Genomic DNA, 14,154 nt, shown 5'->3' with positions numbered 1-14,154 from the left:
AACTCTGTATGAGACTTGGCAGTTTGAAAGCTTGAAGCTTGTATCTGAATGTCGTCTAGGTACGGAGCTACCGCAATTCCTTGCGGTCTTAGTACCGCCAGAAGAGCACCCAGAACCTTTGTGAAGATTCTCGGAGCCGTAGCCAATCCGAATGGAAGAGCTACAAACTGGTAATGCCTGTCTAGAAAGGCAAACCTTAGATACCGGTAATGATCTTTGTGAATCGGTATGTGAAGGTAAGCATCCTTTAAATCCACTGTGGTCATGTACTGACCCTTTTGGATCATGGGTAAAATTGTCCGAATAGTTTCCATTTTGAACGATGGAACTCTTAGGAATTTGTTTAGGATCTTTAAATCCAAGATTGGCCTGAAAGTTCCCTCTTTTTTGGGAACCACAAACAGATTTGAGTAAAACCCTTGTCCTTGTTCCGACCACGGAACCGGATGGATCACTCCCATTAATAAAAGATCTTGTACGCAGCGTAGAAACGCCTCTTTCTTTATTTGGTTTGTTGACAACCTTGACAGATGAAATCTCCCTCTTGGGGGAGAGAATTTGAAGTCTAGAAGGTATCCCTGAGATATGATCTCTAACGCCCAGGGATCCTGGACATCTCTTGCCCAAGCCTGGGCGAAGAGAGAAAGTCTGCCCCCCACTAGATCCGTTCCCGGATCGGGGGCCCTCGATTCATGCTGTCTTAGGGGCAGCAGCAGGTTTCCTGGCCTGCTTGCCCTTGTTCCAGGACTGGTTAGGTCTCCAGCCTTGTCTGTAGCGAGCAACAGCTCCTTCCTGTTTTAGTGCAGAGGAAGTTGATGCTGCTCCTGCTTTGAAATTACGAAAGGAACGAAAATTAGACTGTCTAGCCTTAGGTTTGGCTCTGTCTTGAGGCAGGGCATGGCCTTTACCTCCTGTAATGTCAGCGATAATTTCTTTCAACCCGGGCCCGAATAAGGTCTGCCCTTTGAAAGGTATATTAAGCAATTTAGATTTAGAAGTAACGTCAGCTGACCAGGATTTTAGCCACAGTGCTCTGCGTGCCTGAATGGCGAATCCGGAATTCTTAGCCGTAAGTTTAGTTAAATGTACTACGGCATCTGAAATAAATGAGTTAGCTAACTTAAGGGCTTTAAGCTTGTGTGTAATCTCATCTAATGGAGCTGATTCAAGTGTCTCTTCCAGAGACTCAAACCAAAATGCTGCTGCAGCCGTGACAGGCGCAATGCATGCAAGAGGTTGCAATATAAAACCTTGTTGAACAAACATTTTCTTAAGGTAACCCTCTAACTTTTTATCCATTGGATCTGAAAAGGCACAGCTATCCTCCACCGGGATAGTGGTACGCTTAGCTAAAGTAGAAACTGCTCCCTCCACCTTAGGGACCGTTTGCCATAAGTCCCGTGTGGTGGCGTCTATTGGAAACATCTTTCTAAATATCGGAGGGGGTGAGAACGGCACACCGGGTCTATCCCACTCCTTAGTAACAATTTCAGTAAGTCTCTTAGGTATAGGAAAAACGTCAGTACTCGCCGGTACCGCAAAATATTTATCCAACCTACACATTTTCTCTGGTATTGCAACTGTGTTACAATCATTCAGAGCCGCTAACACCTCCCCTAGTAATACACGGAGGTTTTCCAGCTTAAATTTAAAATTTGAAATATCTGAATCCAGTTTGTTTGTGACGCAGTGTCTGACATGACCCTAATATTATCAGCGCACTCTGTTCTCACCCCAGAGTGATCACGCTTACCTCTTAGTTCTGGTAATTTAGCCAAAACTTCAGTCATAACAGTAGCCATATCCTGTAATGTGATTTGTAATGGCCGCCCAGATGTACTCGGCGCTACAATATCACGCACCTCCCGAGCGGGAGATGCAGGTACTGACACGTGAGGCGAGTTAGTCGGCATAACTCTCCCCTCGTTGTTTGGTGAAATATGTTCAATTTGTACAGATTGACTTTTATTTAAAGTAGCATCAATACAGTTAGTACATAAATTTCTATTGGGCTCCACTTTGGCTTTAGCACATATAGCACAGATATCTTCCTCTGAATCAGACATGTTTAACACACTAGCAAATAAACTAGCAACTTGGAAATACTTTTCAAGTAATTTACTATAATATGAAAATGTACTGTGCCTATAAGAAGCACAGAAAAAGTTATGACAGTTGAAAATTAATAAACTGAAAAGTTATAGCATCAAATCTTTGTAAAAAACACAATTTTAGCAAAGGATTGCTCCCATTAGCAAAGGATAACTAACCCTGATAGCAGAAAAAAAATACAGAAATAAACGTTTTTTTATCACAGTCAACTACAATCTCACAGCTCTGCTGTGAGTGATTACCTCCCTCAAAACAAGTTTTGAAGACCCCTGAGTTCTGTAGAGATGAACCGGATCATGCAGGGAAGACAATAAACTTCTGACTGAATTTTTTGATGCGTAGCAAAAGCGCCAAAAAAGGCCCCTCCTCCTCACACATAACAGTGAGAGAGATCAGTAAACTGTCATAAATTAAATAAAACGACTGCCAAGTGGAAAAAAATAGTGCCCAAAACATTTTTTCACCCAGTACCTCAGAAAATTAAACGATTTTACATGCCAGCAAAAAACGTTTAACATTAATAAATTGAGTGTTATTAAAAAGCCTGTTGCTAGTCCCTGCAAATTAGGCTAAAGTTTTATGCATACAGTATAATTCCAGTGAAGTGCCATTCCCCAGAATACTGAAGTGTAAAATATACATACATGACAGCCTGATACCAGTTGCTGCTACTGCATTTAAGGCTGAGTTTACATTATATCGGTATGGCAGAATTTTCTCATCAATTCCAATCTGCCCGCTGTCCCCTGATCTGAAGTTTACCTCTCCTCAGATGGCCGAGAAACAGCAAAATGATCTTAACTACTCCGGCTAAAATCATAGAAAAACTCAGGTAGATTCTTCTTCAAATTCTACCAGAGAAGGAATAACACACTCCGGTGCTATTATAAAATAACAAACTTTTGATTGAAGGTATGAAACTAAGTATAATCACCACAGTCCTCTCACACATCCTATCTATTCGTTGGGTGCAAGAGAATGACTGGTAATGGCAGTTAGGGGAGGAGCTATATAGCAGCTCTGCTGGGTGAATCCTCTTGCACTTCCTGTTGGGGAGGAGTTAATATCCCATAAGTAATGGATGATCCGTGGACTGGAAACACTTAACAAGAGAAATATACAGTATATACTAATTGTCATATAACTGCATGTAATAGACAATACTATACAGAATATGTACAGATACTGATATAAATATACAGTATACACTAATTACTTATAACTGCATGTAATAGACACTACTATACAGAATATGTACAGATACTGATATAAATATACAGTATACACTAATTGTCATATAACTGCATGTAATAGACACTACTATACAGAATATGTACAGATACTGATATAAATATACAGTATACACTAATTGTCATATAACTGCATGTAATAGACACTACTATACAGAATATGTACAGATACTGATATAAATATGCAGTATACACTAATTACATATAACTGCATGTAATAGACACTACTATACATAATATGTACAGATACTGATATAAATATACAGTATACACCAATTGTCATATAACTGCATGTAACAGACACTACTATACAGAATATGTACAGATACTGATATAAATATACAGCATACACTAATTACATATAACTGCATGTAATAGACACTACTATACAGAATATGTACAGATACTGATAAATATACAGTATACACTAATTGTCATATAACTGCATGTAATAGACACTACTATACAGAATATGTACAGATACTGATATAAATATACAGTATACACTAATTGTCATATAACTGCATGTAATAGACACTACTATACAGAATATGTACAGATACTGATATAAATATACAGTATACACTAATTGTCATATAACTGCATGTAATAGACACTACTATACAGAATATGTACAGATACTGATATAAATATACAGTATACACTAATTACATATAACTGCATGTAATAGACACTACTATACAGAATATGTACAGATACTGATATAAATATACAGTATACACTAATTGTCATATAACTGCATGTAATAGACACTACTATACAGAATATGTACAGATACTGATATAAATATACAGTATACACTAATTACATATAACTGCATGTAATAGACACTACTATACAGAATATGTACAGATGCTGATATAAATATACAGTATACACTAATTGTCATATAACTGCATGTAACAGACACTACTATACAGAATATGTACAGATACTGATATAAATATACAGTATACACTAATTACATATAACTGCATGTAATAGACACTACTATACAGAACATGTACAGATACTGATATAAATATACAGTATACACTAATTGTCATATAACTGCATGTAATAGACACTACTATACAGAATATGTACAGATACTGATATAAATATACAGTATACACTAATTGTCATATAACTGCATGTAACAGACACTACTATACAGAATATGTACAGATGCTGATATAAATATACAGTATACACTAATTGTCATATAACTGCATGTAATAGACACTACTATACAGAATATGTACAGATACTGATATAAATATACAGTATATACTAATTGTCATATAACTGCATGTAATAGACACTACTATACAGAATATGTACAGATACTGATATAAATATACAGTATACACTAATTGTCATCTAACTGCATGTAATAGACACTACTATACAGAATATGTACAGATACTGATATAAATATACAGTATACACTAATTGTCATATAGCTGCATGTAACAGACACTACTATACAGAATATGTACAGATACTGATATAAATATACAGTATATACTAATTGTCATATAACTGCATGTAACAGACACTACTATACAGAATATGTACAGATACTGATATAAATATACAGTATATACTAATTGTCATATAACTGCATGTAATAGACACTACTATACAGAATATGTACAGATACTGATATAAATATACAGTATATACTAATTGTAATATAACTGCATGTAATAGACACTACTATACAGAATATGTACAGATACTGATATAAATATACAGTATATACTAATTGTCATATAACTGCATGTAATAGACACTACTATACAGAATATGTACAGATACTGATATAAATATACAGTATACACTAATTGTCATCTAACTGCATGTAATAGACACTACTATACAGAATATGTACACATACTGATATAAATATATAGTATACACTAATAGTCATATACCTGCATGTAATAGACACTACTATACAGAATATGTACAGATACTGATATAAATATACAGTATACACTAATTGTCATATAGCTGCATGTAACAGACACTACTATACAGAATATGTACAGATACTGATATAAATATACAGTATACACTAATTGTCATATAACTGCATGTAATAGACACTACTATACAGAATATGTACAGATACTGATATAAATATACAATATACACTAATTGTCATATAACTGCATGTAATTGACACTACTATACAGAATATGTACAGATACTGATATAAATATACAGTATACACTAATTGTCATATAAATGCATGTAATAGACACTACTATACAGAATATGTACAGATACTGATATAAATATACAGTATACACTAATTGTCATATAACTGCATGTAATAGACACTACTATACAGAATATGTACAGATACTGATATAAATATACAGTATACACTAATTGTCATATAACTGCATGTAATAGACACTACTATACAGAATATGTACAGATACTGATATAAATATACAGTATACACTAATTGTCATCTAACTGCATGTAATAGACACTACTATACAGAATATGTACAGATACTGATATAAATATACAGTATACACTAATTGTCATATAGCTGCATGTAACAGACACTACTATACAGAATATGTACAGATACTGATATAAATATACAGTATATACTAATTGTCATATAACTGCATGTAACAGACACTACTATACAGAATATGTACAGATACTGATATAAATATACAGTATATACTAATTGTCATATAACTGCATGTAATAGACACTACTATACAGAATATGTACAGATACTGATATAAATATACAGTATATACTAATTGTCATATAACTGCATGTAATAGACACTACTATACAGAATATGTACAGATACTGATATAAATATACAGTATATACTAATTGTCATATAACTGCATGTAATAGACACTACTATACAGAATATGTACAGATACTGATATAAATATACAGTATACACTAATTGTCATCTAACTGCATGTAATAGACACTACTATACAGAATATGTACACATACTGATATAAATATATAGTATACACTAATAGTCATATACCTGCATGTAATAGACACTACTATACAGAATATGTACAGATACTGATATAAATATACAGTATACACTAATTGTCATATAGCTGCATGTAACAGACACTACTATACAGAATATGTACAGATACTGATATAAATATACAGTATACACTAATTGTCATATAACTGCATGTAATAGACACTACTATACAGAATATGTACAGATACTGATATAAATATACAATATACACTAATTGTCATATAACTGCATGTAATTGACACTACTATACAGAATATGTACAGATACTGATATAAATATACAGTATACACTAATTGTCATATAAATGCATGTAATAGACACTACTATACAGAATATGTACAGATACTGATATAAATATACAGTATACACTAATTGTCATATAACTGCATGTAATAGACACTACTATACAGAATATGTACAGATACTGATATAAATATACAGTATACACTAATTGTCATATAACTGCATGTAATAGACACTACTATACAGAATATGTACAGATACTGATATAAATATACAGTATACACTAATTACATATAACTGCATGTAATAGACACTACTATACAGAATATGTACAGATGCTGATATAAATATACAGTATACACTAATTGTCATATAACTGCATGTAACAGACACTACTATACAGAATATGTACAGATACTGATATAAATATACAGTATACACTAATTACATATAACTGCATGTAATAGACACTACTATACAGAACATGTACAGATACTGATATAAATATACAGTATACACTAATTGTCATATAACTGCATGTAATAGACACTACTATACAGAATATGTACAGATACTGATATAAATATACAGTATACACTAATTGTCATATAACTGCATGTAACAGACACTACTATACAGAATATGTACAGATGCTGATATAAATATACAGTATACACTAATTGTCATATAACTGCATGTAATAGACACTACTATACAGAATATGTACAGATACTGATATAAATATACAGTATATACTAATTGTCATATAACTGCATGTAATAGACACTACTATACAGAATATGTACAGATACTGATATAAATATACAGTATACACTAATTGTCATATAACTGCATGTAATAGACACTACTATACAGAATATGTACAGATACTGATATAAATATACAGTATACACTAATTGTCATATAGCTGCATGTAACAGACACTACTATACAGAATATGTACAGATACTGATATAAATATACAGTATATACTAATTGTCATATAACTGCATGTAACAGACACTACTATACAGAATATGTACAGATACTGATATAAATATACAGTATATACTAATTGTCATATAACTGCATGTAATAGACACTACTATACAGAATATGTACAGATACTGATATAAATATACAGTATATACTAATTGTCATATAACTGCATGTAATAGACACTACTATACAGAATATGTACAGATACTGATATAAATATACAGTATATACTAATTGTCATATAACTGCATGTAATAGACACTACTATACAGAATATGTACAGATACTGATATAAATATACAGTATACACTAATTGTCATCTAACTGCATGTAATAGACACTACTATACAGAATATGTACACATACTGATATAAATATATAGTATACACTAATAGTCATATACCTGCATGTAATAGACACTACTATACAGAATATGTACAGATACTGATATAAATATACAGTATACACTAATTGTCATATAGCTGCATGTAACAGACACTACTATACAGAATATGTACAGATACTGATATAAATATACAGTATACACTAATTGTCATATAACTGCATGTAATAGACACTACTATACAGAATATGTACAGATACTGATATAAATATACAATATACACTAATTGTCATATAACTGCATGTAATTGACACTACTATACAGAATATGTACAGATACTGATATAAATATACAGTATACACTAATTGTCATATAAATGCATGTAATAGACACTACTATACAGAATATGTACAGATACTGATATAAATATACAGTATACACTAATTGTCATATAACTGCATGTAATAGACACTACTATACAGAATATGTACAGATACTGATATAAATATACAGTATACACTAATTGTCATCTAACTGCATGTAATAGACACTACTATACAGAATATGTACAGATACTGATATAAATATACAGTATACACTAATTGTCATATAGCTGCATGTAAAAGACACTACTATACAGAATATGTACAGATACTGATATAAATATACAGTATACACTAATTGTCATATAACTGCATGTAATAGACACTACTATACAGAATATGTACAGATACTGATATAAATATACAGTATATACTAATTGTCATATAACTGCATGTAATAGACACTACTATACAGAATATGTACAGATACTGATATAAATATACAATATATACTAATTGTCATATAACTGCATGTAACATACACTACTATACAGAATATGTACAGATACTGATATAAATATATAGTATACACTAATTGTCATATAGCTGCATGTAATAGACACTACTATACAGAGTATGTACAGATACTGATATAAATATACAGTATACACTAATTGTCATATAACTGCATGTAATAGACACTACTATACAGAATATATACAGATACTGATATAAATATACAGTATACACTAATTGTCATATAACTGCATGTAATAGACACTACTATACAGAATATGTACAGATACTGATATAAATATACACTAATTGTCATATAACTGCATGTAATAGACACTACTATACAGAATATGTACAGATACAGATATAAATATACAGTATACACTAATTGTCATCTAACTGCATGTAATAGACACTACTATACAGAATATGTACAGATACTGATATAAACACACAGTATACACTAATTGTCATATAAGTGCATGTAATAGACACTACTATACAGAATATGTACAGATACTGATATAAATATACAGTATACACTAATTGTCATATAACTGCATGTAATAGACACTACTATACAGAATATGTACAGATACTGATATAAATATACAGTTTACACTAATTGTCATATAACTGCATGTAATAGACACTACTATACAGAATATGTACAGATACTGATATAAATATACAGTATACATTAATTGTCATATAACTGCATGTAATAGACACTTCTATACAGCATACATACAGATACTGATATAAATATACAGTATACACTAATTGTCATATAACTGCATGTAATAGACACTACTATACAGAATATGTACAGTACTGATATAAATATACAGTATACACTAATTGTCATATAACTGCATGTAACAGACACTACTATACAGAATATGTACAGATACTGATATAAATATACAGTATACACTAATTGTCATATAGCTGCATGTAACAGACACTACTATACAGAATATGTACAGATACTGATATAAATATACAGTATACACTAATTGTCATATAAATGCAAGTAATAGACACTACTATACAGAATATGTACAGATACTGATATAAATATACAGTATACACTAATTGTCATATAACTGCATGTAATAGACACTACTATACAGAATATGTACAGATACTGATATAAATATACAGTATACACTAATTGTCATCTAACTGCATTTAATAGACACTACTATACAGAATATGTACAGATACTGATATAAATATACAGTATACACTAATTGTCATATAGCTGCATGTAACAGACACTACTATACAGAATATGTACAGATACTGATATAAATATACAGTATACACTAATTGTCATATAACTGCATGTAATAGACACTACTATACAGAATATGTACAGATACTGATATAAATATACAGTATATACTAATTGTCATATAACTGCATGTAATAGACACTACTATACAGAATATGTACAGATACTGATATAAATATACAATATATACTAATTGTCATATAACTGCATGTAACATACACTACTATACAGAATATGTACAGATACTGATATAAATATATAGTATACACTAATTGTCATATAGCTGCATGTAATAGACACTACTATACAGAGTATGTACAGATACTGATATAAATATACAGTATACACTAATTGTCATATAACTGCATGTAATAGACACTACTATACAGAATATGTACAGATACTGATATAAATATACAGTATATACTAATTGTCATATAACTGTATGTAATAGACACTACTATACAGAATATATACAGATACTGATATAAATATACAGTATACACTAATTGTCATATAACAGCATGTAATAGACACTACTATACAGAATATGTACTGATATAAATATACAGTATACACTAATTGTCATATAACTGCATGTAATATACACTACTATACAGAATATGTACAGCTACTGATATAAATATACAGTATACAGTAATTGTCATATAACTGCATGTAATAGAAACTACTATACAGAATATGTACAGATACTGATATAAATATACAGTATACACTAATTGTCATATAACTGCATGTAACAGATACTACTATACAGAATATGTACAGATACTGATATAAATTTACAGTATACACTAATTGTCATATAACTGTATGTAATAGACACTACTATACAGAATATGTACAGATACTGATATAAATATACAGTATACACTAATTGTCATATAACTGCATGTAATAGACACTACTATACAGAATATGTACAGATACTGATATAAATATACAGTATACACTAATTGTCATATAACTGCATGTAACAGACACTACTATACAGAATATGTACAGATACTGATATAAATATACAGTATACACTAATTGTCATATAACTGCATGTAATAGACACTACTATACAGAATATGTACAGATACTGATATAAATATACAGTATACACTAATTGTCATATAACTACATGTAACAGACACTACTATACAGAATATGTACAGATACTGATATAAATATACAGTATACACTAATTGTCATATAACTGCATGTAATAGACACTACTATACAGAATATGTACAGACACTGATATAAATACACAGTATACACTAATTACATATAACTGCATATAAGAGACACTACTATACAGAATATGTACAGATACTGATATAAATATACAGTATACACTAATTGTCATATAACTGCATGTAATAGACACTACTATACAGAATATGTACAGATACTGATATAAATATACAGTATACACTAATTGTCATATAACTGCATGTAATAGGCACTACTATACAGAATACATACAGATACTGATATAAATATACAGTATACACTAATTGTCATATACTTGCATGTAATAGACACTACTATACTGAATATGTACAGATACCGATATAAATATACAGTATACACTAATTACATATAACTGCATGTAATAGACACTACTATACAGAATATGTACAGATACTGATATAAATATACAGTATATACTAATTGTCATATAACTGCATGTAATAGACACTACTATACAGAATATATACAGATACTGATATAAATATACAGTATACACTAATTGTCATATAACTGCATGTAATAGACACTACTATACAGAATATGTACTGATACTGATATAAATATACAGTATACACTAATTGTCATATAACTGCATGTAATAGACACTACTATACAGAATATATACAGATACTGATATAAATATACAGTATACACTAATTGTCATATAACTGCATGTAATAGACACTACTATACAGAATATGTACAGATACTGATATAAATATACAGTATACACTAATTGTCATATAACTGCATGTAACAGACACTACTATACAGAATATGTACAGACACTGATATAAATATACAGTATACACTAATTGTCATATAGCTGTATGTAATAGACACTACTATACAGAATATGTACTGATACTGATATAAATATACAGTATGCACTAATTGTCATATAACTGTATGTAATAGACACTACTATACAGACTATGTACATATACTGATATAAATATACAGTATACACTAATTGTCATATAACTGCATGTAATATACACTACTATACAGACTATGTACAGATACTGATATAAATATACAGTATACACTAATTGTCATATAACTGCATGTAATAGACAGTACTATACAGAATATGTACAGATACTGATATAAATATACAGTATATACTAATTACATATAACTGCATGTAATAGACACTACTATACAGAATATGTACAGATACTGATATAAATATATAGTATACACTAATTGTCATATAGCTGCATGTAACAGACACTACTATACAGAATATGTACAGATACTGATATAAATATACAGTATACACTAATTGTCATATAACTGCATGTAATAGACACTACTATACAGAATATGTACAGATACTGATATAAATATACAGTATACACTAATTGTCATATAACTGCATGTAATAGACACTACTATACAGAATATGTACAGATACTGATATAAATATACAGTATGCACTAATTGTCATATAACTGTATGTAATAGACACTACTATACAGAATATGTACAGATACTGATATAAATATACAGTATACACTAATTGTCATATAACTGCATGTAATAGACACTACTATACAGAATATGTACAGATACTGATATAAATATACAGTATACACTAATTGTCATATAACTACATGTAACAGACACTACTATACAGACTATGTACAGATACTGATATAAATATACAGTATACACTAATTGTCATATAACAGCATGTAATAGACACTACTATACAGAATATGTACAGATACTGATATAAATATACTGTATACACTAATTGTCATATAACTGCATGTAATAGACACTACTATACAGAATATGTACAGATACTGATATAAATATACAGTATACACTAATTGTCATATAACTGTATGTAACAGACACTACTATACAGAATATGTACAGATACTGATATAAATATACAGTATACACTAATTGTCATATAGCTGCATGTAATAGACACTACTATAAAGAATAAGATGCACAGATACTGATATAAAAATCCAGGATAAAACCTTTTAAAAACTTACTTAGAAGCTCCCAGTTTAGCACTGTTGATGAGGTTGAAAGGGGCTGGGTAAAAAAAAGAGCACACAATCCCCACCTCTCCTGCATATGAAAAGACAGATGATATAAACAGTAGCCTGCAGGAGTCTGTAAACGCGTGTATATATCTGACACTCTGGGGCTTGGTTAGGAGTCTGAAAATCAGCACAATGTTTTTACATAATAAGCAAAACTCAGATGGGCTATATAAATGTATCATCTACAAAACATTTATGCTATAAAAAAATCTAGTGTATAATGTCCCTTTAACTTGTAGGTGAATTTAAAAAAAGTTTTTTATTTGTTATGTTTTTGCCTTTGAATATTTAGTTAAAAATACTTATTTCCGCATGAATATATGTTTCTGTTTTTCAGACTATAAGAAGTGGAACGATGTGGCATGTGGCTCACTCAGAAACTATGTCTGTAAATTCAAGCCATGAAGATCGCCAGTTACTGGGCTTGGTACCATCTGGGTTTATGACAAACCACTTACTGGACTTGGTACCATCTGGGTTTGTGACATGCCAGTTACTGGGCTTGGTACCATCTGGGTTTATGACATACCAGTAAGTGGGCTTGGTACCATATGGGTTTGTGACATGCCAGTAACTGGGCTTGGTACCATCTGGGTTTATGACATACCAGTTAGTGATCTTGGTACATCTAGGTTCATGACATACCAGTTAGTGGGCTTGATACCATCTGGGTTT

The 14,154-nt window shown here is 30.8% G+C and overlaps 1 protein-coding gene across 1 annotated transcript in view; it reads left to right on the top strand.

Moving 5' to 3' along the window:
• The window catches only part of LOC128662503 (regenerating islet-derived protein 4-like), a 168,245-nt gene extending 154,361 nt beyond the window's left edge, over positions 1 to 13,884 (top strand). Inside the window, exon 5 of the mRNA XM_053716282.1 lies at positions 13,817 to 13,884. Within this exon, the coding sequence (XP_053572257.1) occupies positions 13,817 to 13,884 (68 nt within the window). The remainder of the gene's footprint in view (positions 1 to 13,816) is intronic.
• Positions 13,885 to 14,154: the final 270 nt, after the last annotated feature.

This window comes from Bombina bombina, chromosome 6 (genome assembly GCF_027579735.1).
Source record: "Bombina bombina isolate aBomBom1 chromosome 6, aBomBom1.pri, whole genome shotgun sequence".
Lineage (NCBI taxonomy): Eukaryota > Metazoa > Chordata > Amphibia > Anura > Bombinatoridae > Bombina > Bombina bombina.
This window is presented reverse-complemented; position numbering and strand designations above follow the sequence as displayed.